The sequence below is a fragment of the Alternaria infectoria genome (assembly GCF_024043175.1).
Source record: "Alternaria infectoria strain BMP 0036 chromosome Unknown scaffold_8, whole genome shotgun sequence".
Classification (NCBI taxonomy): domain Eukaryota; kingdom Fungi; phylum Ascomycota; class Dothideomycetes; order Pleosporales; family Pleosporaceae; genus Alternaria; species Alternaria infectoria.
This window is the reverse complement of record NW_026250697.1, coordinates 140335-167191: the sequence shown is the minus strand read 5'-3', so window position 1 is coordinate 167191 and position 26857 is coordinate 140335. Positions and strand designations below refer to the sequence as shown.

Genomic DNA, 26857 nt, shown 5'->3' with positions numbered 1-26857 from the left:
TTCCCACTTTCGAACTCACAATGGATGACGAAGCCCGGCAAGCAATGGCAAGCATGAAGATGCCACGCCGACCCATCAACTTTGTTTCCGCAAAGCAAGGCGAAATACTCAAACTAGGCCAAATCACTTGCAGAGTCATGGAAGATGGATCGCGAACAGACAACCGCATAGGCTCCGCAGAGTTCACACTTCCTCCCAACACACCTGGGCCACCAGCACACTGGCACGAGATGCACGACGAGACGTTTCTTGTTACCAAGGGAATGGTTCGGGTACGTCTATACCTTTCCAACATTTCCTTCCCGCTTTACCGGACCAAATCGCTAACCCTCAACGCAGTTTCACGCACCTGACGGCGCCATACAAGATGCCTACGTCGGAGACTACGTTACCGTACCCATCCGCGCACCCCACACCTTCTCGAACCCTACAAACGAAGAGTCCAAGTTCTTCAACACGTATACCCCCGCGTTCTACATCGATTACTTCAAGACCCTGGCTGAGATAAGTAAGACGGATGAGAAGATGATGAAGGAGAAGAACATCGAGGTCATGGCGCGGTATGCGACACTGCCTGCGCCTGCAAAGGAGATGATGGAGGAGAAGAAGTAAAGGCTGAGAACAGCTTCTCTGGAATGATATAAGAATAGTGCTAGGAATACAATCATGCGCATGCGGTACGCAGGAAAACAGCTACAAACAGACGCTAGAGCTATCAATACAACGAAGAAGTCATCGCACAAACACCGCCAGGGCCAGCCCAGTGCAACATCAAATCACAGTCGTATCCCCCTCCTCATCCACTCTACAGATACTGCACTCCTGATACAACTTTGCGCAAAACTCCCTCACCGTCATGTCAGCACCCATATCCGTCCCAATAAGATGGTTCTTCATGCAATACCACACCCACTGCCCACCACTCGCCTCATCTCTCCTCAGATAGTTCTCGCCCGGGCTCCACGTATCCAAACTGAATGTTATGCCAGTGAGCTGCGGCCCGCGCGGTACGGTATCAGAGTACTCCGTGCCGAGCATCTTGAGTGACTGGGAAGCATGATACCAGATCCAAAGCGGGTTCCAGAGGGGATCACCAAGGGCTTTGGCGTCGAGCGTAAAGGTCTTGACGTTGGACATGTGCTTGAGTTGCTCGCGCATGCGGCGGCCGAGCGTCCAGGATGAGGATGTCATGGAGCGCGGGTCTGTGACGCCGAGCATGGAGGAAGTTGTGACGAGTTTAAGAGAGCAATTTTGCACTTTGAAGAGCAGGTCGGGGGAAATGTTCCATACCCGGTTGTCCTGTGTTGATGGCGCTGGGAATGCAGATGAAGGGGTACTGGTCGCGGGCTTGTATGTCTGGGGCGTGACGCTGAAGTGGAACGTCTTGCGCTTGCAGATCATGTCCATGTATTCGGAGTACACTTGCTTGTTCGCTAGGAATATCCATTTACTCTCGTGTCGCACAGGCGGTGATGTGGATGTGGATGTCCAGCGCGCAGGTCGCATCCAGTTCAGCGTTGAGCGCTGGATCTCGTTGCGCGCTGGTGGCGGGTAGATGGGGTCGTCAAGGAAATGCTCGTACACCATATCCCGCAGCTCTTGTGGTAGGTCCAGAAACCGGAACGGCTTCTTATTCTGGTATTGCATCTTGCGGTACTTTCTGAAAGCGACGATGCATAGTAGGGGAAGTAACAATGCGAGGAGGGTTATCCAGCCCTTTAGCTCAACGCCAGCGATATTGTATTCTGCAAGCCATGGCTGCCAGCGCGACAGCTCGCTCGTCTTTATCGATGCGGATGCCATGACGATGCTCATGGTAAAGTGTGGGGTGCCGTGTCATTGAGCGTGCCTAGCACGCTAGCGGAATACGTGCGATGCGAGGAACACGATGGTGCCAGGGGGCGCTGTCCAGCTTCCCTCATACAACGGAAACAGCGCGGGACTACGGGTATCGCGCGATGCTGAAACAATAGTCCTGCCTTCGTATACGGCAGTATCCAATCGCCGAAGCGTTCTGATCGGTCAGATGACAACTCCGAAGGGTGCCGCGTTGTTTGACCGCTCGCACAAAGGGATCGTGCGCACACGCGTGATGCAAGACTGCGCGATGAGTCGAAATGAGTTGAGGGGTGTATGCAAACAAGGGAGGTTGTGGAGGAATGCGCGAGGGGGAGATTCGCAGCTGAGTAAGATAATCAATACTGATGCCTTGCGGATACGACTGATGAGGCAACCTGAAACGGGTCGCCTTGCGCCGCAGCTGCTAACAACGACATCGCCACGTTGACACTATCGTCAGGCGGCACCGCGTCAGACATCCATCATCTCCGTACCTGACGCACGTGTTCGATCATAGGTCGCGTATATCAACGACTAGGACAGGAAAGGCATTTATTCGAAGACGCGCACGATGGGCTTTTTGTACGTAGAATCTCGTTATTCTGCTAATGCTTGGCTCAATGCACCTTGGAGGAAGGTATATGCTACCTAATACGATGCAAGTCGTTCGACAAGACTTCCAGCGAGTACTTCTTAAGTGTCTCTTAGTGCCATCTCGAAGATTGCTATATCCGACGCTCGATTGGCGACTCAACGCCGGCATGCATCCTACTGTCGATCACTCCTTCCTTATCACCACTACCACACCAATAGTACTGAGATGGCGAACTTCTGCAGACTGCTCAAGACGCTGCTTGAAGCTCATGTCATCTCCATATCCAACCGAACACACAACCTCAACTCGCTCTAGGTCCGGGAAGTTGGTCTTGGTCAGCTCTCCTAGCCAGCTCGTGAGCTTTGACTTGCGGTCCCCGTCATCTGGCCCTGGAGACCTAGGATGAGTGATGACCACACTTCGAATGCGACGAGGTAACAGCTGAGACGGACTGCACCCTTCGAGTCGCTGAACGTTGTGGCTATCCACCAAACCACATTCTGCAATCTGGATCCGCTGTAACTGTTCGAAGGTTCTGACGTCTAAGCGAATCCTTGTGGTGTCGCTGAACCGTACAGGCTTTGCGTACGTGAACATCAGATTCTTGACTGAACGTCCGCAACTAAGCAATTTCCGCACGATGTGTGGATCATATGACCCCGTTTTCTCTAAGACTGAACCGCCGATATAGTTTCCGTTGGTCTGAGGAAATCTCGGATGGCCCAGATCCCACACATGAGAACCCAGAGTCAATGTATGGACGTTTGGGAGAAGATCGAGAAAAGTTATCGCTCCGCGGAAGTTGAAGCCATGAGATTCGTTTCCAGCTTCGACTGTGAGCGATGTGATATTAGGGGCTTTGGCGTTGGGTGGCGAGCAACGTATGTTCGCCATAGTGCCTATGCACAGGGTATGAAGCGTAGGTAATGTAAGAATCGCCCAGTCCAGAAAACCATGAGAGAGGTAGATAGATGTAAGCTTCGAGAAGCACGGTAGACGTACAAGCTCTTGCCTGGGAATCGGAAGTCTCTCGAAGACTTCCTGGTTGGCCAATTCGATAGAGCAGAGATAGTCGTCCAGAGCGGTAATAGTCAAAGAACGCAACTCGGTAAGACGAGCCAGGAGATCGCAAGCGAGTTTCTTTTCACTCACGTTGACTACATAGCTTCCGGGCTTGATCATTAGAGAGACGGGTGACACGCCGGAATACATTAGCTGTGGATACTCGACAGGTGTCGAACGTGGCAGGAACCATAAGTCCTGGACTTTGGTAGCCAGATGAGGCTTTTGTTTGATGGTCCAGAGAAATACTGCGAGACCAGACTTGGTGGGGCGGCCACACGTAGACTTGTGTTCCCAATCCTCGTAGGTTGGACGAAGGTCGACAACGCGGTAGAGGACATCTTGCGCTGCCTCAGTGTAGCGCTTCGAGGCGCGTGCTAAGGAACACAGACCCTTGTTGTCCAGACTCTCGGCCACTTGTATCAGGGTCTCGATGGCGCATCTATCGATGTGGCACTCTCCGGGTGTCGGAATGGAGGGGTCTTGCATCGCGAGTATACCGAGTGCGCTGGAGAGATCGGCGTCGGGTGTCGAGGTCGCTGACACCGCGGTACCTGAGGCGGGATTTGAGAGCGCCATGACAGTCAATTGAGCAGAAGAGATGATGCAGAGACTGGTGTTGGAAGTAGCTCGGTAGTGGTAAGTGGTGAGAGACGAGGCGCGCTAGTGGTAGCAAACACGAGAGCATGGCCCAGAAGGGAAAGTGCGTTTGCACACCTTGTTCACCTTCACCACGAGGATACGAGCGGCAACTACGTGGCAAGATACTTTTCGACATTAGGTAGAGTCGAGCAACAAACATATGACCAGATCAGGTTGAGAAGGGTGTCATTTCTATTTACAGTCCGGGTTGAGTTGAATGGTATCAATGTGGAAGAGTGATTACTTCACCACCGTAGATTTTCCGAAATCATTCCGAGAGAGGAGAGTGTAGCCACGAGCCATCTCCGACTGAACCCATCTTTAATGCTTCTTTATACCGTATCGAATTTCTAGCTCATCGATACGTCGTGAAATATCCTCTAACTCTTCAGTCTGAGTGTGAGTTTGCTCTTTCATCTTTTGAGTTTGCTCTTCAGCTTCTTGGGTTTGCTTTTTGATCTCTTTGGTCTCTTCAATCAACTTCCGTTGCTCTTCTAAAAGTCTCCGGTGCTGGTTGCGAATGTAGATTGCGGGCCCCATACCCCCGTATGCCATAGACAGAATGAACAGAGAAGACATGTTGCAGTTCTTTAGCGCTGAAACGTTGGGTGATACCTTTTGGGTTAGCAGTATACAGTGCCAGAGGTGGAGTACCTACGGATAACTTGGCTTCAGGCGAGGAGTAAGAAGGGCTTTCTAGCAGTAGCTTTTCGTGCGTATGAGCAGTGTTCGACGATGAACTTTCCTAACGGAAGGGGACTCTGTTCAAATACTAAGGTGGGTAGACCGAGTTGCGCTGTTGCCTACAGGCTATGTAAAGAAGTGTGACATGTTAACCATGGTACACAACCACCGGAACTGCAATCAAGACCCTTTGCGAACCTCAAGCACGGAAACCACCACGGAAAAGTCACGTCATGAAGACTTCTGTAAAGATAATGCATTCATTTCTTAAACATTAGAAACTACCAAATTATTAGGTATTATCCTCAACAATTACTTCCTCCCCCTATTACTGTCCCAAGGAAGGCTTAGTATCCAAGCTGACCCCTAACAGCACCAGCAACAAACTGCGCAGTGTGCGAGTCAGTGAAGAAGCCCTTGGGGTTAGCTACAATCTGCTTGACATGGAAGCCATCAGCCTGGTCCTTCTGGGTAGTCGGGTTGATAACGCCAACGGTGAAGGGACCCTTGAGGCAGCCAACAGAAGTACGGCGGTCATCGGGGCCGGTAGGGTTGGGGAAGGCCTGCGAGATGTGCGTTAGTAATCGTGTCAAGCATGCGGAATGCAAGAGGAAAAGGAGGTAAACTTACAAGTCTGGGTGGTCCAGCCTTGCCCTTGACAGCCTCGTGGATGTGAGTCGCAGTGAGCGCGGGGGACTGGTAGTCTCCAGTTACACCGCTGAGGGTGATGTTGTAGCAGATGGTGTTCTCAGCGATGTTGATGCCGTATTTGAAGAGGCCCTTGGCGCCGGGCTGACCGGGTGCAGGTGCGCCGGTGTTGGCGATGACCTGGTCGGGGGTGGCCTTGACGACGTATTCGGCGTCGAAGTAGAAGAGCTTCTCGTTCTTCTTCCAGCCGTTGTCCTTAGCGTTCCATTTGGCGTCCCAGTCCTTCTTGCAGTCGGTCTTGTAGTCGTGCTTGCCGGCAGTGGGAGCGGCGAAGGCAAGGGGAGCGGAGATGAGAGCGAGGAGGGCGGGGGTGGTGAAATGCATGTTGGATGTTGTGTGTGTAGCGGGAGCTGTTGAATGGTATGTGGATGTGGTGAGGAGGATGTGAGATGCTGATGAGGAATAATTGAAGCTATCCTGTGCGGTCCTTTATACACATACGGCTCTCCGCTTCACCATCAGAGCTTAACTTCATTTCCTTCTTGCCCTGGCCCGATGACATCGGTGGACGACGCACTGCAAGCATGGATCGGTGGGAAAGACTCTTGGAGATGGACACTGGTGTCTTGGTGAAATCTTCAACGTAGGTTTCGCCAAGTCAACAGCATGATTTGAGATAATTTCCGCCATGGCCGAGCCCGTACATGCGATGTAAGGCGTGACCCGCGGTATGGGTAGTGGTCTTGGTATCTCCATCTTGCTGACAAGAACTTAGACGGAAGGAGTGAACCCCGATGCGAGGCTGCCGCCTGCATGAATCTGGCCAACGAGAGTTGAGCCCATCAGAAACCTAGCATGTGTGCCCAATGAGCAGAGCGCTCGAACGTGCCGTAGAAGACGCCGTCCACCGTCTTGGTAACGGAAGATCCCATACTTTTGCAAGGCGAGCTTGCATCCATCAAGCCCACGATCGCCCCCAAGATATCGCCTAGCTATCTTGGTGCGGGTAGAGTAAGATCCGTAGTCTTACCCCAGCTCCTGATCGGGCTTACTCCTTCACCAAGTCTTCCTTTTTGAGCCATGATCTACCTACCCGCGTGGCTGTGCTGACAGAAAAGGACTACATGCCCAAGGCGCTAGCTCGCGTTGGCCTTGATGTCGACCAAACGTACTCGTAAGGCGCTATCGTTTCCCCAGAGAATTGAAATAGACCTTCGGGTCTCGATTGATGTTGACGTTGGTGTCCGCAGCGGAGAAGTTTAGTAAACTTCCTGGGTACTCTTGGCTGCAGCGCCGTGGGTGCCCTGGAAAGATGCCACTCATCACTGACTTGTACAGTATTTTGGAGTAACGTTGGTCTCCATCGTAATCTGCTGTAATGCCGTGTATGTGTGGTAAACTGTCAGACTTTAGTTGTGATGTTCAGGAAGAAGAAGCTCCCGGTGCTTCCAGCTGACAGGATGACATCACCAATGTGCCAATGCCAAGACCCACCCGATAGCGGCCTGTTCTCCGCCTTTCCTCCTCACGCTTTCCGCGCACTACCGAATTGACAAGCCGGGGACCGGATCTCTAGCAACACGACGGCCCAAATGCCCAGACAACGCTGCTCAGCCGTACTGGCGTCCTGTTACGTTTTCTTTCAACGATCAGAGCAAAACTTCAAATGATCAATCGGCCTTCGCCAACAAGTGCATGCATTATCACTACGTATCTTTTGAAGAAACCAACTCGCTTGGGAGGTTCAAGGGCCTCTAGTTTCCTACGTGAGGGCTGAGAGATAGAACGAGAAGGATGCTAGCGCTAGATGTGATACACCAAGAGCTTGCTTGGTTGGAGACAAAAAAGAATCTAGGAAAGGACTGCTGGTTTCAGGAAGGGAGCAGTCTAAGTCAATCACAACGCCAATAGTTCACGAAAAGCATGTTAATATCAACAGAAGATTAATATCAGCCTAAGAATGTAGCTACGTAGACAAACCGAAAACTCTCAGATCGTACCGCTCAGCTCTCTTCATCCTTCCGCACTACTCAAGCGATATCGACACAAGACAAATGAGATATCAGCAGATCACTAAATGCGCCAAGCTCGAAGACATCGATCGTGCTACCCCTAGAAAGCGACTGCGCGCGTTGGAACTGCAGGTGAAGCGGGTGTCCTTGGTGATGGAGCCACGGAGGCAGGCAAAGAGCTCTGCGACGAAGCTGAAGAGCCAGACACTCCAGGGGGCGAATTCTCTTGGGAACCATCAGGCGTTCCATCGCGACAATATGCCAATTTTCTCTCCTCTGAGGACGCTTACAACAACTCATGCGCCTTTCGGTGGGACAACGCCACGGACGACTTGATCTGGGGTCTCCACGAGGTAATGTTTAGAATGGCGTATGCATCTGCCTCTGGTAAGTACTGAAAGGCCCCATAAGGTCGTCTCACCCTTCCTTCACAATATGGAAATCTGACAGGGGTATACAGATAACGAGACAGGCCCTGCGTTGACGTGGACGTACACAGGCAGTGGTTTAGTGTACAAAGCAGAGTACTTGGCGTTTTGGATCGCCATTGGCTCTATGCTAGTTGGCTTACTTGCTTCGATGAGTCTACTCTGGGGCTACTGGCATCTGAAAAGGGAAGTTAGCCTGAGTCCTGTCGAGACGGCCCGAGCACTTGCAGAGACTGTTCTCTTGCCGCCCTCGGGTAGCCATGATATGACTGTTGAACAACTGTTGAAGAAGTTTGGTGATCGAAAGGCTAAACAAACAGTGACCGCGGGAGTGGTGTGACGTTTGTCGGGTGTTGAAACTTGAGCTAGATTTGTATCCAGACAAGGAAATCTGTAGAAGGCTGTGAACAGTCACATCACTGTCGTGCGAATATCTCCGTTGGCACGACGAATTCATACATCCCACATCAGTCGCTATCTCCTCTCCTACGTCGCGTTACTACTGAAATTCCCAATGAAGACAATGAGTACAGCACAGTACGCTGCGGTCGCGGCGAAGAGCTCGGCTCGCTTTGCCTTTGTGAGCAGACCCATCGATGCGGCGAACAACAGTGAGAAGACGATCAAGAGGCCGACGTTGAGAAACGTGCTGGACCGAGTGTTGTTCCACGTTATGCGATACATGATGAAGACAGGTGTAGCCAGCAGAAAGATGATGATGAGCACAACAACCAGGATAGCGATTTTCTCGATCCGGTCATTATGCGTGTATCTCAAATATGGATCCTGGAATCCCTTCGGCGATGTATTGATAAACAACTGATGCCGAGGGGTTAGCATGATTTCCCCCTAATACGCGATCAAGATACTCACCGCACCCATACTCTTAGGTAGTTTGGTAACGGCATGGTCGATCCAGCTATCAAGCTTCCCAGATTCATCTCTTGGCTTCAAAGTGACAAGGTCCTCCTTCATTTGGATGAACAACTCTTCTTGCTCGTTGGACAGGGGTTTGTTGTTCCAAAACCATCTACGGGCGTTTATCCAGTCCCGGTCGTTGGGTCGCTGGAACTCAGCTAGCTCACGTGCTTTAATCAATATCTTGTCGTATCTGAGGAGCCTATCTTCGATTTTGGCCAGGAGTACGGTTCGTTTGCTAAGGATAGGGCTATTGAACCCCTGTCCATGTTTTTCACCATCCACTATGTGGCTTGCATTGTTGCTTGCTCCATTATCGGACTGACTTGTTGTTGGACGTTTTCGTCGAGCTTGATACTCCTGTCGAGCAGCGTATTGGTCAGCAATTCGGGAGCTGACGCGCAAATTCTCCATGGAATCGTTGGAGAAGGCATGATCGTCGTCCAAATCTTTGAGTTCCTCCTCAAGCTCGCGTAGTTGTTCCTGAAGCTCGAGGATGACGCGGGAATGAAGGTAGCCGAAACCACGATAGATGGATTGGCTCGGATCACTTGATTGGTACGCTGCTTGTAAAGGGTAGCCTCGCGCGTATTCATCTCCTAGAGGCGTGCTGATATCAGCTGAGCCATCGCTGAAAGCTGCTCAAGACGCACCAGGTACTGGCAGAGTTTGTCTGAGTATGTCATTGATTTCCTTGAGTGTTGGTTGCTCAGGTGCTATCAGTCGCCGTCAGCTAACTCGAACCCACGATCAAGTGCGACAATGCAGCGACCTTCAGTCCCATTTTCTAGTTCCATACCTAGGTAAACCAATTGAGGCAGTGTATTCAAGGAGGACGAGACGCGAAAAGAGAGAAGAATAGGTTTGCTTGGACGCTGAATGCAGCTGGGGTTCTCGCTTAGGTTGGTAATGCAGTGGCGTAGTGGGCTGACAGCCTGCAGATGCGGGACTCAGACACGGCGGAGGTCCTTTTCGTAAATCCATGCACCCGCACGGTATATCGTCCCCTCGGAGCTCTTAAGTTGATACTGGATTCTTCCCGATTTGTACCGCGAATCGATGACACTACATTCAGATTTGTCGCAAACTCTTTTGCCGTCGACAATGGTTACGACCCTCGTGCTGACCTTGTCTCCCTTCCTATATGCTGCAGTTCTCTGTGCTGCGTTAGCCGTGTAACATCAATAGACTGTATGGCATAGTACTTCGGCTGCATAAAGATCTACTTCACTACATGGTACGCAAGACATCCTCTCAAAAGTGGTGCTAAATTCGTTCGAGGGTATTGAGCAGATACAACAAGGGCTGCTAAACGTGTCAAAGCGATTGACAGTAGGAATACCGCAGGACTCGTCTCTGACAAAGCCGACTGAACAGACTGTTGCGGGACGTCGCTTCCAAATCTATCGAGTGGTCTACCAACAAAACAAAGGTTTATAGCTAAGATTGCAACGGGGTTGAGCTGACCCCAAGCTAATGTTGGTGCCAAGGGGGCTAAATCAGTCAGCTGAACCGGTGAGACCTATGTGTGCGCTCAGCCGCAAGCCAATCTCGGATAAAGTGGTGCTTCGTCTGCACTCAGCTACGGTAGTAGCCGCCGCATATGCATACGTGTACAAGAAATGCCATGGAAGACTGACGGCTGGAGTAATCAAGATGATTTAGCGGCAGTACACTGTCAGGAATACAAAGCAGTGCTATTGTCTCATGAAGAAGCGTTGAGTACACTAACACAGATCATAACGGAGACATTAGCGCGATGGCCACTATCGTGCTATGCATCCAACACTGAAGACGTCGTCTAGCTCGCATATCTCCCAGTAGAAGATCTTTAGACAACGCGATAGAAGACGAAGAACAAACACGCTCATGACCGCTGTAAATGCAATACAAAACAACTCGCTCGAACGCTTCGCTACAAAAGACAGACAGGAAACAACAAATTAAGCCTCCGAGATGTAATCGAGGAACGACAGCATGCATGGCCGTGAGATGAGACGCGTACAAGAGAGAGTTAGGAAAACGCAAGCGGGTGTCCTCAAACGAATCTAGTCGTGATAATATCCCGTTGAGAAAGAAATGTAATGATGGAAGGTACGAACAAGCGTACACATGGGGCGAACAGCCAGGTTGGTGCTGGTGTTAACAACACCTGCCACTCTTGCTCTTCTGCGCCCGATTGATGTCTTCTTCCCAATCTTGCTGATGTCCAGCGACGTTGGGTGTAGTAGGGAAGCCCAGCCAGCTTCGCCTCTTGTCACCAGTGCCTAAGCGGAAGCTTCCATTACCCGTTCCAGGGTAATCGAAGTATCCAGCGACATTCCCGTTGTTGTCCATGGCAGGGGTGACACCAGCCATGGCGTATTGCCGTTGTTCTTCCTCGAGCTTCTTCTGCTGCTGTTCCACCAGCTTGCGAGTGATGACGCGAAAGACTTCGTCTACACCCTCGCCATCTTTGGCGCTGATCTCGTGGCAGCAGTCCCAGCCCAAGTCTTGTCCCCAGAAGCCGCTCGATCGGTTGCTCTGTGGTGACGCCATACCGCTGTGGAAAGCTGCCGGTACAGAGCCATAACCGCTTGCTACGGCACTGTGTGGCTGTCCGTTCTGTGTGGGGTGGAGGTTCTCGGCGACGTATTCGATGCAGCGCTCAAAGGGTACTCTGCGCTTGGTAGGGTCTTCGGCTACAACGTCTGACTTTGTTCCTACAACATGGAGGATCACGTCCTCTCCAAGGTTTGTCTTGAGTTCCTTGAACCAGCGGCCCATCTCCTCGAACGAATATGGATCGGTGATGTCGTAACATAGTACTGCAGCATTTGCGCCTAGAAGAAAACGTTAGTTCTGCGCTGAAGGTTTGCTGATAGTAGACGATCCGAACTCGGCTGCCGAATGTGGGGTATCCAGATAGCGGAAAGAGACCCGATGTGTATCGCGACAGAAAATACTAGTTGGTCTGACGAAAGGGACGATAGTAACGTACCCCTATAATACAGCTTGGATATGGACCGGAAGCGCTCCTGGCCCGCGGTATCCCATATTTGTAACCGAACCACTGTGGAGGTGTCGATATCCACAACCCTCTTTGTCAAGAAGGAAGCACCCACGGTGGACTGTGTCGTGGGAGGCGTAAAAGCGTTTTTGACATATCGGTGGACGAGAGAAGTTTTTCCAACTCCTTGGCTACCGAGGACCACGATCTTTGCTTCCAGGCTGTTGGACATGTCGCCGTATTACGCCAAATCTATTTGTATACGTCGGTGTTGGCGGTGCAGGGATGGGGCGGCAGGCGGTGTTGTGGGGTCGGCTCAGATATGCGCGGTCGCGGTGCCTCGGAGCAAGAAAGAAAGGAAATGCGTGGGAGGCGGCGGGAGAACAAGTTGCATGGCGAGCAGTGAGAAAGAGTCGCCGGCAGATGTGAGAAGAGGCAGAGGATTGACGTAGAGGGTATCTGAGAATATTAGGCAGGAGGTGAGTGCCCGAATGACAGCCCAGCTGCGTTTGGCGCTTGCACCGATTCTCTTGGCTAAGGGAGCCATGTGACAGGCGCCTCAAGCCAATGTGAATCAGATCTGAGAAGGGTGCGTCCCAGATGGGAATATGAAAGCCCATCGTGATCGCAGCCCTGGGGACTGATAATCATCCAGGGGGATGACGCGCCATGTTGATGCTGTGTGTCGGGCAGTCAACAATGCACGTCATGCCCAGCCAGCTGTCTCTTCCCCGCGTTTCGGAGCAGCACGGAGTCTTCCACGCGACCGACGAGAACGTTAATACCTACCCCAACTAAGCTCCCTCGACGAACGACAGTCCCTGGCCGACACATATATCCTCAAGAAAACCGCCTGCGAAGGACCGAGACGGCATGCCTAATGCGACAAGCCCGGAATCGATCTCGCCTCGACCTCATGAGCTAGGGTGCTAACTCAGATGCGTCTCCGCGACCAGCATCCGAAGCCCGCGGGGATGAATGTACCGAGCTATTACCCCAAACATGCTGCCGTCACCAACCTGGCCCTTCCGCTCGTCCAAGCCCTCTAGTGTCTGGAAATAACCTAGATCGGCTCCATATATTTTCTGGCCTATCTTCGCGTCTTGATTACCTGCCCTTCAACATTTCGCGCTCGACACACCGCCGCCACGATGAACCACGACAGCAACAACACCCAGAAGGTGAAGCTCACCGGCGAGCAGGTCGCCCAGCACAACAACGCCGAATCATGCTGGGTCATTATCCACGGCCGCGCCTACGATGTCACTGAGTTCCTGCCCGAGCATCCCGGAGGCCAGAAGATTGTCTTGAAGTATGCTGGCAAGGACGGCACCGAGGCGTTCGAGCCAATCCACCCGCCTGACACGCTTGACAAGTATCTGGATAAGTCCAAGCACTTGGGCGAGGTGGACATGAACACCGTCAAGGAAGAAGCGAAGGAGGTCGATCCAGATGAAGAAGCGAGGCAAGAGCGCATTGCGCGCATGCCCATCTTGGAGCAATGCTACAACCTGATGGACTTCGAGGCCGTCGCGCGCAAGGTCATGAAGAAGACGGCATGGGCATACTACTCCAGTGGTGCAGACGATGAGATTGTAGGTCTATTCTGACAACCACTGCGATCGCTTGAACTGACTTTTAATAGACACTACGAGAAAACCACAGCGCATTCCACAAGATCTGGTTCCGACCACGCGTACTCATCGACGTCGAGAAGGTCGACATGTCCACCACAATGCTCGGCACCAAAGTCGACATACCCTTCTACGTCACCGCGACAGCGTTGGGCAAGCTCGGTAACCCCGAAGGAGAGGTCGTTCTCACGCGCGGCGCACACAAGCACAACGTTGTCCAGATGATACCAACACTAGCGTCATGCTCGTTTGACGAGATCATGGACGAAGCAAAAGACGGTCAAGTCCAATGGCTGCAGCTATACGTGAACAAGGACAGGGAGGTCACAAAGCGCATTGTGCAGCACGCCGAGAAACGTGGCTGCAAGGGTCTCTTCATCACAGTCGATGCACCGCAACTCGGTCGTCGCGAGAAAGACATGCGAAGCAAATTCGACGATGTCGGCAGCAACGTCCAGAGCACCGGCGGCGACAATGTTGACCGGAGTCAAGGCGCCGCACGAGCCATCTCGTCCTTCATTGACCCGAGCCTCAGCTGGAAAGATATCCCGTGGTTCAGGAGCATTACCAAGATGCCCATCATCCTCAAGGGTGTACAGTGTGTTGAGGATGTTATTCGCGCTGTCGAGGTTGGCTGTGACGGTGTTGTCCTGTCCAACCACGGTGGTCGTCAGCTCGACTTCGCTCGCTCAGGTGTTGAGGTACTCGCAGAGGTTATGCCAGTCCTTCGCGCACGCGGCTGGCAAGATCGCATCGAAGTGTACATCGATGGCGGTATTCGACGTGCGACAGACATCATTAAGGCTGTTGCACTCGGCGCCAAAGGTGTAGGCATCGGCAGGCCTTTCCTTTACGCCATGTCGGCATACGGTCTGCCAGGTGTTGACCGCGCTATGCAGCTGCTGAAGGATGAGATGGAGATGAACATGCGCCTCATTGGTGCTTCAAGCATTGCGGACCTGAACCCCTCGATGCTTGACACAAGAGGGCTTAGCATGCACACTGCTACCGTACCTCACGACACTCTGGGTATGAATGTCTACGACCCGCTCATTGGCCCTCAAGAGAGTGTTGTCAAGGAGAAGTCGAAGTTATAAAGGAGCTTGTGATTGTAATGTATATACATTTAGGCGCATCGCATTCCTTCAAATATGGTAAATCGATACTTACAGCGAGATCCCGTCTTTGAACGAGTCCAAACCCATTTGAACTCTCCACCCCTTCAACATGTGCCATCATTCACAGCCTTGCACCATCAAGTATGCTTATGTGGCATCCTTTGTCCGCATCGTGACTACGCGTAGACGCGTTCGGCGAGTGGGGAAGGAGCGCCCGGTGGACCTTCCGATCGTCAAGCGTCCTTGAACCACGGGTCGCTCTTTCCACTTCACTCGCAGCACGCCTCGACCACTCACATTATCGCACCTTATTATTTCACATATCCCCGCCTTTGGATCGCCTTCGCATGATCGCTTTTACTTTTTGATTATACCTTAATATTATTCCATGGGCGCTCCTGACGTTGCAGCGCAGCCCGGCGCTGGCTGGGACGAAGCGCAATGCACAGCAGCACTCGCGCAACTGGAGCAGCTCCAGGCGCAGGTGAGGATATCATGCCACATTCTCTGGATAACTCATGCTAATATGCGACAGATCAGCGACATGCGCCTAGCCATCCCCCGCATCATCGAGCCCTTCCACCGCCCTCGCAGTTCCGCGACGTATAAACTCTACGCGGACGGCGTACTCGGCTCCCAGAAGAACCTCGATGCGCTCAAGAGCCAGTGGAAGTCATCAGAAACCCAAAGCACTTTCGAACACGTCAAGCAGAGCCTCGGCGCAAATGCGGATCTGTCGGAGAGCGTCTCTGTACCTTCTCATGGCTGGACGGAAAGAGCGCGCAAGGCTAAGGAGTCGACGAAGAATCAGGGAGGGGAGAATAAAGAGGATACTGGTGCTATTGTCACTGACGAGGATATTGAGAGGATTGTGGTGGAATTTAGAAAGGCGCATCCGAATCTCAAGGTCGAAACACATGATGAGGATCGCAGCATCCAGACACGATTCGTAGCTGGCTCTCTGATGCTGAAGTTCCGCGTTGGCATCGAGCGCGACGCGAACGGACGGCACAGACTCAACGCAGAGTGTTTGGGGACAACGGAGCCCTTTTTGGCCATCACAAGATGTATTGCATCACGGCCGAACCCAGATGATTTGAAGTATCTTTTGGTATGTACATGGGATTTTGTGGCATGGGGATGTTTTGGGTGGATGCTAATTATTACAGGATATGATTGCTGCGTACAAGACTGTGAAAGGAACGTCGTGTGCTAAATGCAAGAAACTTCTGGATAATTCGGCGTTGACGCCTACTGCGCGACGAAGTAAACAGGTCGCTGGAACGACTGATGCTCTCGAAACCGTGTGGGAAGCTTTTCATGAAGGCTGTATCTGAACAGGCTTCTCCAGGGGACGATGTCTCATTGGAAATACAAATTTCTCCCGACATCGTTCTCGACTGGACCCCCGAGTTCCCATGGCAGATGTTGTGCATCCTGCCACCAAATCCCGTCCATGTGTCGAATAGCTTCGGGGAACGTATTGTAGTCCCTATTCTTGTATGGTTCTGATTGCCAGAGCGCATCCGTCCACATTCCAGGGTATCGCTTCACGTACTTTCTGGTCCGGAAGTCGTAGGCCTCTTTCCGTGAACGCCCACCGGACAACATCCCCCCTTCTGTCCAGGGAGCAAACTTCGAAGCACTGAAGCCGGGCTGGTGAGGGCCGTCGAGGTGGGTGTGCCTGGTCCATTGAGCTCGTGATGGACGCTTGGCCACGAAGTCTTTCGGATCAGCCGCACAGGTGACGAAAATGTCGGGGCCTTTGCCTTGGAGAATGTCTTTGAAGCGTCCTAGCTTGGTACCCTTTCTACCGTCTTTCGGCCAGATGAAAGCTTTCGAACTTTTCACATCATGTAGTTTTCGATTGTCATGATACCATCCATTGCGCAGATGCGGAAGACCTCGAAAGTATTGGGCGGGACCGTTGTGTCTCCATGGCTCGAAGAGAGGAAGACTGTAGCCTGGCGGATATGGCAGACGTTCGACCATATTGTCAGAGAAGTGTATCACTAGGAAGTGATGGCAGTGTTCCAAGATTATCTCGAGAAGTCATCGCTTTTGAAGAGCCCATGTCATCAGTCGTTTGCTAGCGCATATTGCAGAGTCAAGATCGTTATACACCGCATAGCAGAGGCTGAGCGTGTGTATAGTCGTTTGCGTGCCGCTACTACCTAGCATACAAAGTTTTATATCATTCGGTCATGCACCCGCTCGCATCTGGCTCATCTTTGAACTGCAAGGCGTGGCCATGCGCCTGCTGTGCCAACTTTCCATCGAGCATGTAAACCCTCTTCTCACCGGGCTGAGGTCAAGCATGTACGTGACGGAGATCGTATCTGAATCTAGTGATGCTTTGAGAGGACGAGATGGTACTAGTCCTTTCACACGACGCGGTACCTGAAAGACAGGGATCGCGAGGGTCCGAGCTCTCAAGCTTGAACAACGCGATCTCGTTTCTCCAGGTTTGTTTTCGGGACCATCAACAACACCGCCCAATACACCACCATGTCGCTTTTCGGCAATCTTGGAGGCTCGCAGCCCGCCTCTACTGGCGCATCTGGTGGAGGACTGTTTGGCACAGCAACCGGCGGATCAGGCGGTACTGGATCAAACTTGTTTGGCAACCTGGGAGGAGGCACTTCGAATGCGCAGTCTGGTACGACACAGGCACCAAGCTCTGGAGGCTTAGGAGGCGGACTTTTCAGTGGATTGGGCGGAGCAAAGCCAGCTACGACCACGACATCCTCCCTGTTCGCTGGCGCCGGATCGACTTCGCAGCCGCAAACACAAACGCAACCCAGCAGCCTTGGGCTGTTCAACAACACGGCGTCGCAATCAACGACCAACAACGCGCAACAAACGAGCGGATTCGGTCAATCGTCTCTCTTCGGCGCTACCTCGAACCAGCAGCAACCCCAACAACAGCAGCAGCAGCAACAACAGGGCACGTCACTGGCCCAGGCAAACGCTGGCACCGGTCGCTCAGCCCACTTCGATAATCTGCTCGAGCGAGGACGAAAGCGCAATGCTGGCGAGAATGGCACGACCAACTTTGACGAGCTGCCGTCCTTGCAGCTGGGCCTGGGAGACATCGCACGCAAGGTGCGCAACCTGGGCGCTGGGGGCCCTTCAGCCGACCAGGTCCAGGACCGCTCACAGGATCGCGCTGCGTAAGTTGAATCTGAATGCGACGTGTGACCACGTGCTGACTGCTTCCAGACACTACCTACTCTCCGCCTCAGGCGTCAAGATGGGTAGCACCCTCCGAGACCTCAACCAATTCTCCTCGCAGGGCGGACTCGCCGCACCCGGTCAGGCACAGAACCTCTTCGATAACGACGTTGACGGCTACATCTCCAACCTGCACTCGCAATCAACTCTGGCGCTTATTCAGGAAGGGCTCGAGCAATCCAAGCGCGACTTCGACACGTTCCTCGAGGACAATGTTCAGATTGAATGGGACAAGCAGAGGCAAAGGATCTACGAACACTTTGGGCTTGGCCGACAGAGCGAAGACATGGCAGCATCTCAGAGCGGCGCATTCGGCAGCACAGCTCGCGGAGCTTTTGGACGCGCAACAGGACGCAAGGGTCGTTCCATGGGTCCCAATGGTGCATCTGTCAACGGAAGATCGACCTTTGGAGCATCTGCTGCTGGACCGCCTGTTCTGGGTGCTTCCCAGAGCGTTCTTGGTGGGCGCGATTTTTCCGACAAGTCGGTCATGGGCGGACAAGCTGCTCCGCAGGATCGATACGCTCGTGACAAGCAAGAGAGGTTTATGGAAGAGGTCAAGAAGCTCAACGAGTCCAGGCTGCGGGAGAGTCCATTCTCGGTACTTCATGCGTTCTCTGATGTAGAGAAGGCTGCCGGTACAGAATACTCGGAGCAGTTCACACGCGCCTACGGAACGCTCATCTCCATCACCGGCGAGAAGACCGAACTCGAGGCATCCAACCCTGGCTCGAACCAACCGAAAGAGCGAAGTTTCGCCAGAGACTACCTGGACGAACAATCAAACTCTGCTGCTAGCGTTCGCATGCGCAAGCGCATACTCGACGGGTCTCGAAAGTACCTTGAAAGCAGGTTCCTGGAGCAGGTGGAAGACGTCCTACGGAGAAACCCCGCGGAGGCGCTTGTTGGTGGTGTTCCCTCAATGCTCAACAAGATCCGAGGCTTCGTGAGAGCAAAGGCTGCATTCAAGGAGCTTGGCGCAGACACTGAGCTATTCCAACGGATAGGCGAAGCTGGTGAAGAGTTTCCCTGGATCATCATATTCTTCCTCCTGAAGGGTGGTCTGCTTACCGAGGCTGCTGAATATGTACGAGAGAAGAGGAACTTCTTCCAGAACACCGATCGAAACTTCCAGGCGGCGATATCCCAATACGCCAGCGATCCGGACCGAAGACTGAACCCCGATACGCAACAGAAGGTCGCTCACACACATGCCCAGAGGACCCGCTTGAAGACGCCAGAGGACCCTTACCGACTGGCTTGCTACAAGATCGTTGGTCGATGTGATATGAGCAAGCGCAACCTGGAGCCGATCAGGGAGAATATGGACGACTGGGTATGGCTGCAGTTCAACCTGGCTCGCGAAGGCAACCGCGCTGAGGAGAACGCCGGTGAGATCTTTGGCCTGGAGGAACTGAGAACAGTAATCAAAGACATCGGCCAGCGCCACTTCATGAACGACGACGCTGAATCATCGGGCGGCTATGGAGTTTACTTCTATCTCGCCACACTGGCTGGCCTGTTCGAGCCAGCTATCAACTACCTGTACACCCACAACTACGTCTCGGCGGTTCATTTCGCAGTCGCTCTGGACTACTACGGCCTCATCCGTGTGTCGGACTGGACGACTGCAGGTGGAGAGATCATGACCTTCACTACGCGACAACAACCACAGCTCAACTTTGGACGCATCGTCGGCCACTACACAAGCGACTTCCGTGCTGCACGAGCTGATGCTGCGGCCGACTACTTGGTGCTGATCTGCATGAATGCGGATCTACCAGGTGAAGCAGGCCGACAACAGGCAGAGCTTTGCCATGAAGCTCTTCGCGAACTTGTTCTTGAGACACGCGAATTCTCTACCTTGTTGGGTGACGTCAAATCCAACGGCGAGACGACACCAGGTCTCATCCAGGAACGCGTGCCTTTGCTCAAGCTGGACGGCGAGATGGGCTTGTTGAACACCATTACCAGCGAAGCCGCGAGGATGGCAGACGACAATGGACGCATCAACGACGCCATTCTACTCTGCCATCTTGCCGGCGAGTACGACAGTGTCGTAACGATCCTGAACCGCGCGCTGGCTGAGGCACTATCTGTAGAACTCGGTCAAGAGCCTCTCCGTCTAGAGCCGTTGAAGCCGCGTCTGACAGCTGCGGAGTCACAACAGCAGCAACAGCAACGAACTGATCTGACTTCGTCGAGTTTGAGCATGCTAGGAACAGACGATCCTGTCGAGCTCGCGCAGAAGGTCCTTGCGTTGTATGACGCGAACAGCCTGTGGTGGAGGAAGGTGTCGCAGATGAACCGCGACACAGTTGGAATATTATTCCAGCTCAACAATGCGAAGAAGATCATCGAAGCCGGCGACTTCATGGCCGCACTCGGCGTAAGTTTTCACCTCGCTGTCTCTCAAAATCAGTCACTAACATTCCGCAGCAAATCGAAAACCTCCGCATCCTTCCCCTGTCCGCCAACGGCAATGTCAGCGACATCCGTGCCACCGCCAACAGCTTCAACTCATACCCACAAGAAATCTCGCGCAACATTGGCAACGTCCTTCTCTGGTGCATTGGCTGCTGCTCGAGACATCGTGAGCGTCTTCTGTCCGGACAGTTCGAGGACAAGATGCGCAAGGTTCTCGCTGATCAGCTGCTGCAAAAGGCAAAGGACCTCATGGTCTTTGCTGGATTGATCAAGTACAAGCTGCCACCGAGGGTCTTTGAGACGCTGGCAAGGGAAGGTCAAGAAGTCGGAGCTTTCTAGAGCTAGTAATGATAGATGTCAATTGGTTGGAGTCTTTGGATTTGGCAAGGCTGTAATAGCGTGTGCTTGCAAGCGCTTGGGTTCGTGAGGAAAAGGTGATTGAGCATCTGCACAGCGATTGGGCACGTTTGGTTCGACATAGAGTGATACCAATAAATCATTGTAATTCCTACCCGCACCAGTGATCACCATTCGAGGACACCTTTGCCGGAAGAGGCCGCGTGGGGTGATGGCTAAAAAGAACATGTCACAGTAGTCGTACGGTGACCGTGGCGCAGGCAATGTCTCGCCATCTTGGCCATTGTTGGCATGCAACCGACACCAATTCAAGCAACGAAAAGGTCGTCCGATGCCAGGAACGTGCCGGTGGCCGGTGTTGGAGTTCGCCAGACGATCCTTCGAGGCTCGGGCTGATCGGCGGAGTGGTGTGACCCCACTTGACGGACCGGGGAGCTCTTTTCTTTTGGAGCTCCCACGTCATATGCGCGCGACGCCGCGACCCATGCTCCGACTCCCATCACCTTATCGCCAGTTTGAGTAATACCTACAACTGTTGCCTATGATACATAAACACCACGTAGAGGTCATCTAATCACCAACTAATCGTATTACCTCTGCTACTCACAACCACCCAGGACTCGGCAAAGCTACCCCTCCAACCGCCGTTGAGACCTGAATCTTCCCAACACGTAGGGACCCGCTTCTTCTCGGCGTCTTAACTTTTCCAACTAGACAGGTGAATCCACATTGACCTCATACTGACCCACGGCCAAATATCTCTTCGGACCTTCGCATCCAGCTGCGACTACTCCCAGCCTCCACTTACTACCTCAACTTCAACCTACACCTCTCACCCCGCCTAATACCCCAATCAACACTACCCAGACTCACAACATGGCGCCCACCGAGATCCCGCCGCCCCTCGATGGCAAGAAGAGGCGCATTGGAGTCATGACGAGCGGAGGTGACGCGCCCGGCATGAACGGAGCGGTACGCGCTGTCGTGCGTATGGCGATTCACAACAACTGCGAGGCCTTCGCTATATACGAGGGTTACGACGGTCTGGTCAAGGGCGGAGACATGATCAAGGAGATGCACTGGGAAGACGTCAGAGGCTTCCTCTCAGAAGGTGGTACCCTCATTGGCACAGCCCGATGCATGGAGTTCATGCAGCGCGAAGGCCGCCGGACGGCCGCGAAGAACATGATCATCAAGGGTATCGATGCGCTGATCATCTGCGGTGGTGACGGATCTCTCACAGGTGCTGACAAGTTCCGGGCGGAGTGGCCGGAGCTGCTGAAGGAGCTGGTGGAAGAGAAGCAGCTCACACAGGAGCAGGTCGAGCCCTTCAAGCACCTGAACATTGTCGGTCTCGTCGGCTCCATTGACAACGACCTTTCCATGACCGATGCCACCATCGGCTGCTACACCTCACTCGGACGTATCTGCGAAGCCATTGACTCAGTCGACACCACCGCCGTCAGCCACCAGCGTGCTTTCGTTATCGAAGTTATGGGTCGACACTGCGGTTGGCTCGCACTCAGCGCCGGTGTCGCGACAGGCGCGGACTTCGTCTTCACACCAGAGAACCCACCAAGCGAAGGCTGGCAGGAGCAGATGTGCAAACAGATCAAGAAGCAGAGACAAATGGGCAAGCGGAAGACCATTGTCGTGGTTGCCGAGGGCGCCATCGATCGCAACCTGAACAAGATCACTTCAGAACAGGTCAAGGACATTCTGGCAAAGGAGGCGAAGCTCGACACACGAGTGACGACTCTTGGGCACGTCCAGCGTGGAGGTACACCGTGCGCCTACGACCGTATGCTCGCGACACTCCAAGGTGTTGAAGCTGTTAAGGCGGTGTTGGAGGCTACCCCCGACACACCCAGCCCGGTCATCTGTATGCAAGAGAACAAGATCGTCCGACGGCCGCTCCTTGAGGCGGTTGCACAAACCAAGGAAGTCGCTGTAGCCATCGAGAACAAGAACTTCTCAAGGGCTATGCAGCTCCGTGACACCGAGTTCGAGCAACAATACCAAGCCTACCAAATCACCACAGCACAAGATCAGCCAGACCTACTATTACCAGAGAACAAGCGCATGCGCGTTGGTATCATCCACGTAGGTGCCCCAGCCGGAGGTATGAACGCAGCGACCCGTGCTGCGGTGGCACACTGCATTGCCCGTGGCCACACACCAGTCGCGCTCCACAATGGTTTCCCTGGCATAATCCGCCACCACTCTGATGAGCCAGTGGGCGCGGTGCGCGACATCAAGTGGATCGACGCTGAGACCTGGGCCTCCAAGGGTGGATCTGAGATCGGAACGAACCGTGGGCTCCCTAGTGAGGATCTCGAGACTGTTGCGTTCGTCTTCAAGAAGTTCAACATCCAGTCCCTGTTCGTTGTTGGTGGTTTCGAAGCATTCACAGCTGTCTCGGAGCTGAGGAAAGCACGCGAGTACTACAAGTCTTTCAAGATTCCTATGGTAAGTGCATCTCCTGATAACGTTGTTTCAATTCCAAGATGAGTAGTATGCTAACTCGACTTTAGGTCATTATTCCTGCCACCATCTCGAACAACGTCCCCGGAACAGAGTACTCCATCGGTTCAGATACCTGCCTGAACGCCCTCATTCAATACTCCGATGCCTGCCGTCAATCGGCATCAGCATCTCGTCGCCGTGTCTTCGTTATCGAGACTCAAGGTGGTGAATCAGGCTACATCGCAACTGTCGCTGGTCTCAGTATCGGAGCTATGGGCGTATACACTCCCGAAGAAGGCATCAGCCTCAAGATGCTCGACCGCGACATTGACCACCTCCGCGAGGTCTTCAAGAAGGACAAGGGTATCAGCAGATCTGGTAAGGTAATCCTAGTCAACGAGAAGGCATCCAAGACCTACAACGTGCAAATCATCGCCCAAATGATCGCGGAAGCCGGTCAAGGCAAATTCGAGTCCCGTCACGGAGTACCCGGCCACTTCCAACAAGGCACTATCCCCTCCCCCATGGACCGCGTCCGAGCCGTCAGATTCGCAATCAAGGCCATGCAACATCTGGAGAACTACGCCGGCATGGACCCCGACGAGATCGAAGACGACTCCATGTCCATCAGCGTCATCGGTATCAAGGGCAGCAAGCTCCTGTTTTCGCCCATGGAGCAAGTGGAGAAGAGAGAGACGGAGTGGCACCGTCGCCGCCCCAAGCATGAGTTCTGGATGGCGCTCAAGGAGACGGTTGATACGTTGAGTGGCAGGCCTCAGGCGCCTGTTAACCCGGACGATATCGCTACGTTGGCTGGACGGCCGAGGGCTACGAGCAAGGCTTATGGGTATTAAGGTGTGGGGGCGAGGGTTTTAGGGATTGTGGCGACGGAGTTATGATTACGAAGTATTTGTAGATAGATGGATATGGCTTTCCCATGATAATGACTTTGGAATGACAAACGATTAACACTCATCACCAGTACCATGGAACGGTTCGCTTAAACAATGGTTTGCCGGGGTTCGTAGGGATGGTCGAATCCATACCTAGGTACTCAACCATGGTAGCCAAGTATGACTCTACTGTGAAGACAGTACTAGGGAACATCTTTTTCCTCCAAGGCTTCTGCATTCACGATCCAAGACCACGGACATTCACCAAATTGCGGCTGAGCTGAACTTCCATTCGCACACTTGAACCGGAATTGACGCCGAACTATTTCAGCACACCTCCCCCTAACTACTCTAGCTGCGGTAAGCTCCCAACTGCAGCAGTACGAGTCACGATGAGCGAATTCCAGTACGGGCTCAAGGATAAGTTCCTCACCAAGGAGGAACTCTACGAATTTCGTTTCCTCACAACTGTACTGGCCTGGACGAATCCTCTTAAGAAGAAGGCCCCGGTCAGTACGAATACTACCGATTCCGGGCATTCAAATAACAAGCTATACCCGTTCGCAGAGAAGCTTACCAACTTGTTGGTCCGTGATGTGGAAGTTGTCGCCGTGACAGCATCAGACGCAGGAGAGATTCTGTTCCAAACAGTGTGCGATGACAGCGGCGTATTGCTCACAGAAGATGATACTGCCTCTGAAGCGGAAGAAGAGAGCGAGCCAGGTCCTGCAGCGGCTGTTGGGTATGTGCAGAGCCTCTGCAATGAACAGCGAAGCAAGACGTTGAACGAGCAAGAGCATCACCCTGCCCTACAAGTCCATATTCCATTGACTATTGCCGATGATATGGGAGACTCAATCGGCTGTTGGTTGCTTTCCAAGACAGAGAGACATCTGGAAGGAGTGACGCATCCCCGGACAACTGTCAGTTTCTCTCAGCATGCAGCCAATCTCGTGCACTTGATCAAGGCAACCTACGAACAAACATCAAAGGGTACAGCTGCATTGGCCAGAGACCAGTTACGTAACTACGTGCTCTTGACCTCGACCGCCAAGATAGCTTCGCGCATCCAGAAAGGCAGCAAAGACCGCAACTTTTACGACTATCTAAGCAAGCCTGGCGGTGACCTTGATGACTTTATGCTGCAGGAAGGTTACCACTTCAGGTCATTGCTTCTGGGTGACGCCCGCGATGTTCTCTACTCAAACTTTACCGAAATCCAGCGGAAAGTGATCGTTGCAACGATCGGGTTTCTGGAACGTCGGTCATCAGCCAATGCAGACAAACTGCCCTGCCGTACTCAAGAGGCACTGGAGAATACCCGAAAAATGATCAAACCACTCACCCAGTTCAAGGACCTCCTGAACACCGGCGAATCGACTGTCTACAACCAACATACTGCTAGTCTTTTGCAGGACATTCTTAGCGCTGTGCTCGACAACCTAGTTGCCTGCTTCGAGTGGCTCGCAGCTGCATTGCGAAATGCACAATTGTTCAAGATCAGTAATTACGACGCACTTCCAGGAAGTCCCGCAAGCGACGAGATTGCACTCGCAGGTCACTATCTCGATCATCTTTCGAAACAAGCAGGTGACTGGCTTGATGTTTTGACATGGTTCAAGAAGACGCTCCGCAAGTACTTGTATACAAACCTAGGGCTTTTGCGAAAGGTTCATATGATAAAGAATGCAACGAAGACCGGCGACATTGCTCAAGATACCGAAGGCCTCCCTGGATCCTCGACCCCACTTAAAAAGCAACAAACGATCGACCCCGAGTTCGAGCAGCTCGACTCTCTTGCCGAGAGACAGCAGTGGGAGCACGCAGCCATGGCATGGCTGGATCTGATATGTTTACACTGGACAGCGATCCTGGATCTCCGGAGTGAAGGCAGACAGGCACCCCGCAACAAAGTTCTCAGAACTTACTGGCAGCAAGCGAAGTTCCAACACTTTGAAACTCGTCAAGAGCACCAGGACAGGAGATTGATCATAAAGAGTTTTCTGGAGAACTTCACATTGCCATCTGGAGAGAAGCTCACAACGGACGAGTGCCAAAAGATCAGAACATGGCTGCTAAGAAATGGCGATGGCTACTCCGCAAAGTTTGAAAACGAAGAAGCAGAAGCTACAAACTTCACCGGTACCTACCACTGCGAAACAGTCCTACTGAGTCTTGCCTTACTAGCCAAGAAGCGGGCTGATATCCTAGACGTCGATATCAATTCCGCGTCTGCACCACTAAGCAAGGCTCACCTGCAGCTCCCTAGTAAAACAACTACGGATGCACTAAAGGGTAAGATGAGCGCCCTACCAGTATCGCAGAAGTGCTGTCCTGCTTGTCATGCGCTAGTCGAATACTTCATTGAGGATGTAAATCCAGCTCTGGTATACCCGGGCAAGCATGAGGTATGGTTAGCGGCAGCACTTCCACCGTGGATTCCAAGGGAGGCGGGTCAGGTAGTTCTGCGAGCTGCCCGGAAGGCACTGCGATGTCGGTTTGACAGCATACTGCGAGGCTGAGTTTGAGTCTTGTATAAAGCGCGATGGGCGTGTTGTATCGTAGAGGTAGTATAGACTACCAAGAATTAATATGATTGTAGTAGCTTGGGTCTTGTTTGCTAGAGTGTTGGTTGTGTTGTCACAATAGTGTAGTTGTCCCGGTACTGTAAGCTATCGCAGTACTGTAGTTGTCGCAGTAGTGTAGCTGTCGCAGTATTGTAAGCTGTCGCACTCTTGCAGCTATCGGAGTAATGTAGTCGTCGCAGTGTTGTAGTTGCTGGCAGGGCTAATAATCTAGAAAGATGCCGTTTAATTAGACTCGCAGACGAGTCGGACGGATTCTGCAGAATCTTAAAATGCTGTGACTTGACGTGAACGAGTTTAACGCACGTTTAAGTGAATATCGTTGA

The 26857-nt window shown here is 52.7% G+C and overlaps 10 protein-coding genes across 10 annotated transcripts; 6 read left to right on the top strand and 4 right to left on the bottom strand.

Annotated features, from left to right (window-relative positions):
* Nucleotides 1–20: 20 nt before the first annotated feature.
* Nucleotides 21–612, top strand: J4E92_005478 (uncharacterized protein; the record flags this gene model as incomplete). The annotated part of the gene is made up of 2 exons (XM_051496859.1): nucleotides 21–272; nucleotides 340–612. 2 exons carry the CDS (start codon nucleotides 21–23, stop codon nucleotides 610–612), a joined length of 525 nt encoding a protein of 174 aa, XP_051352519.1.
* A 159-nt stretch (nucleotides 613–771) lies between these two features.
* J4E92_005477 (uncharacterized protein) lies at nucleotides 772–1815 on the bottom strand (the record flags this gene model as incomplete). The annotated part of the gene is made up of 1 exon (XM_051496858.1): nucleotides 772–1815. The coding sequence occupies one exon, from the start codon at nucleotides 1813–1815 to the stop codon at nucleotides 772–774; it is 1044 nt and encodes a 347-aa protein (XP_051352518.1).
* A 1404-nt stretch (nucleotides 1816–3219) lies between these two features.
* J4E92_005476 (uncharacterized protein) lies at nucleotides 3220–4075 on the bottom strand (the record flags this gene model as incomplete). Its single annotated transcript, XM_051496857.1, has 2 exons — nucleotides 3220–3333; nucleotides 3437–4075. The coding sequence occupies 2 exons, from the start codon at nucleotides 4073–4075 to the stop codon at nucleotides 3220–3222; spliced, it is 753 nt and encodes a 250-aa protein (XP_051352517.1).
* Nucleotides 4076–5169: 1094 nt separating this feature from the next.
* Nucleotides 5170–5854, bottom strand: J4E92_005475 (uncharacterized protein; the record flags this gene model as incomplete). The annotated part of the gene is made up of 2 exons (XM_051496856.1): nucleotides 5170–5385; nucleotides 5453–5854. The coding sequence occupies 2 exons, from the start codon at nucleotides 5852–5854 to the stop codon at nucleotides 5170–5172; spliced, it is 618 nt and encodes a 205-aa protein (XP_051352516.1).
* A 5116-nt stretch (nucleotides 5855–10970) lies between these two features.
* J4E92_005474 (uncharacterized protein) lies at nucleotides 10971–12049 on the bottom strand (the record flags this gene model as incomplete). The annotated part of the gene is made up of 2 exons (XM_051496855.1): nucleotides 10971–11650; nucleotides 11809–12049. 2 exons carry the CDS (start codon nucleotides 12047–12049, stop codon nucleotides 10971–10973), a joined length of 921 nt encoding a protein of 306 aa, XP_051352515.1.
* Nucleotides 12050–12968: 919 nt separating this feature from the next.
* Nucleotides 12969–14548, top strand: J4E92_005473 (uncharacterized protein; the record flags this gene model as incomplete). The annotated part of the gene is made up of 2 exons (XM_051496854.1): nucleotides 12969–13412; nucleotides 13463–14548. 2 exons carry the CDS (start codon nucleotides 12969–12971, stop codon nucleotides 14546–14548), a joined length of 1530 nt encoding a protein of 509 aa, XP_051352514.1.
* A 409-nt stretch (nucleotides 14549–14957) lies between these two features.
* J4E92_005472 (uncharacterized protein) lies at nucleotides 14958–15906 on the top strand (the record flags this gene model as incomplete). The annotated part of the gene is made up of 3 exons (XM_051496853.1): nucleotides 14958–15053; nucleotides 15105–15680; nucleotides 15739–15906. 3 exons carry the CDS (start codon nucleotides 14958–14960, stop codon nucleotides 15904–15906), a joined length of 840 nt encoding a protein of 279 aa, XP_051352513.1.
* Nucleotides 15907–17077: 1171 nt separating this feature from the next.
* J4E92_005471 (uncharacterized protein) lies at nucleotides 17078–20569 on the top strand (the record flags this gene model as incomplete). The annotated part of the gene is made up of 3 exons (XM_051496852.1): nucleotides 17078–17742; nucleotides 17792–20192; nucleotides 20243–20569. 3 exons carry the CDS (start codon nucleotides 17078–17080, stop codon nucleotides 20567–20569), a joined length of 3393 nt encoding a protein of 1130 aa, XP_051352512.1.
* An 894-nt stretch (nucleotides 20570–21463) lies between these two features.
* J4E92_005470 (uncharacterized protein) lies at nucleotides 21464–23907 on the top strand (the record flags this gene model as incomplete). Its single annotated transcript, XM_051496851.1, has 2 exons — nucleotides 21464–23056; nucleotides 23122–23907. 2 exons carry the CDS (start codon nucleotides 21464–21466, stop codon nucleotides 23905–23907), a joined length of 2379 nt encoding a protein of 792 aa, XP_051352511.1.
* A 132-nt stretch (nucleotides 23908–24039) lies between these two features.
* J4E92_005469 (uncharacterized protein) lies at nucleotides 24040–26468 on the top strand (the record flags this gene model as incomplete). The annotated part of the gene is made up of 2 exons (XM_051496850.1): nucleotides 24040–24047; nucleotides 24302–26468. 2 exons carry the CDS (start codon nucleotides 24040–24042, stop codon nucleotides 26466–26468), a joined length of 2175 nt encoding a protein of 724 aa, XP_051352510.1.
* Nucleotides 26469–26857: the final 389 nt, after the last annotated feature.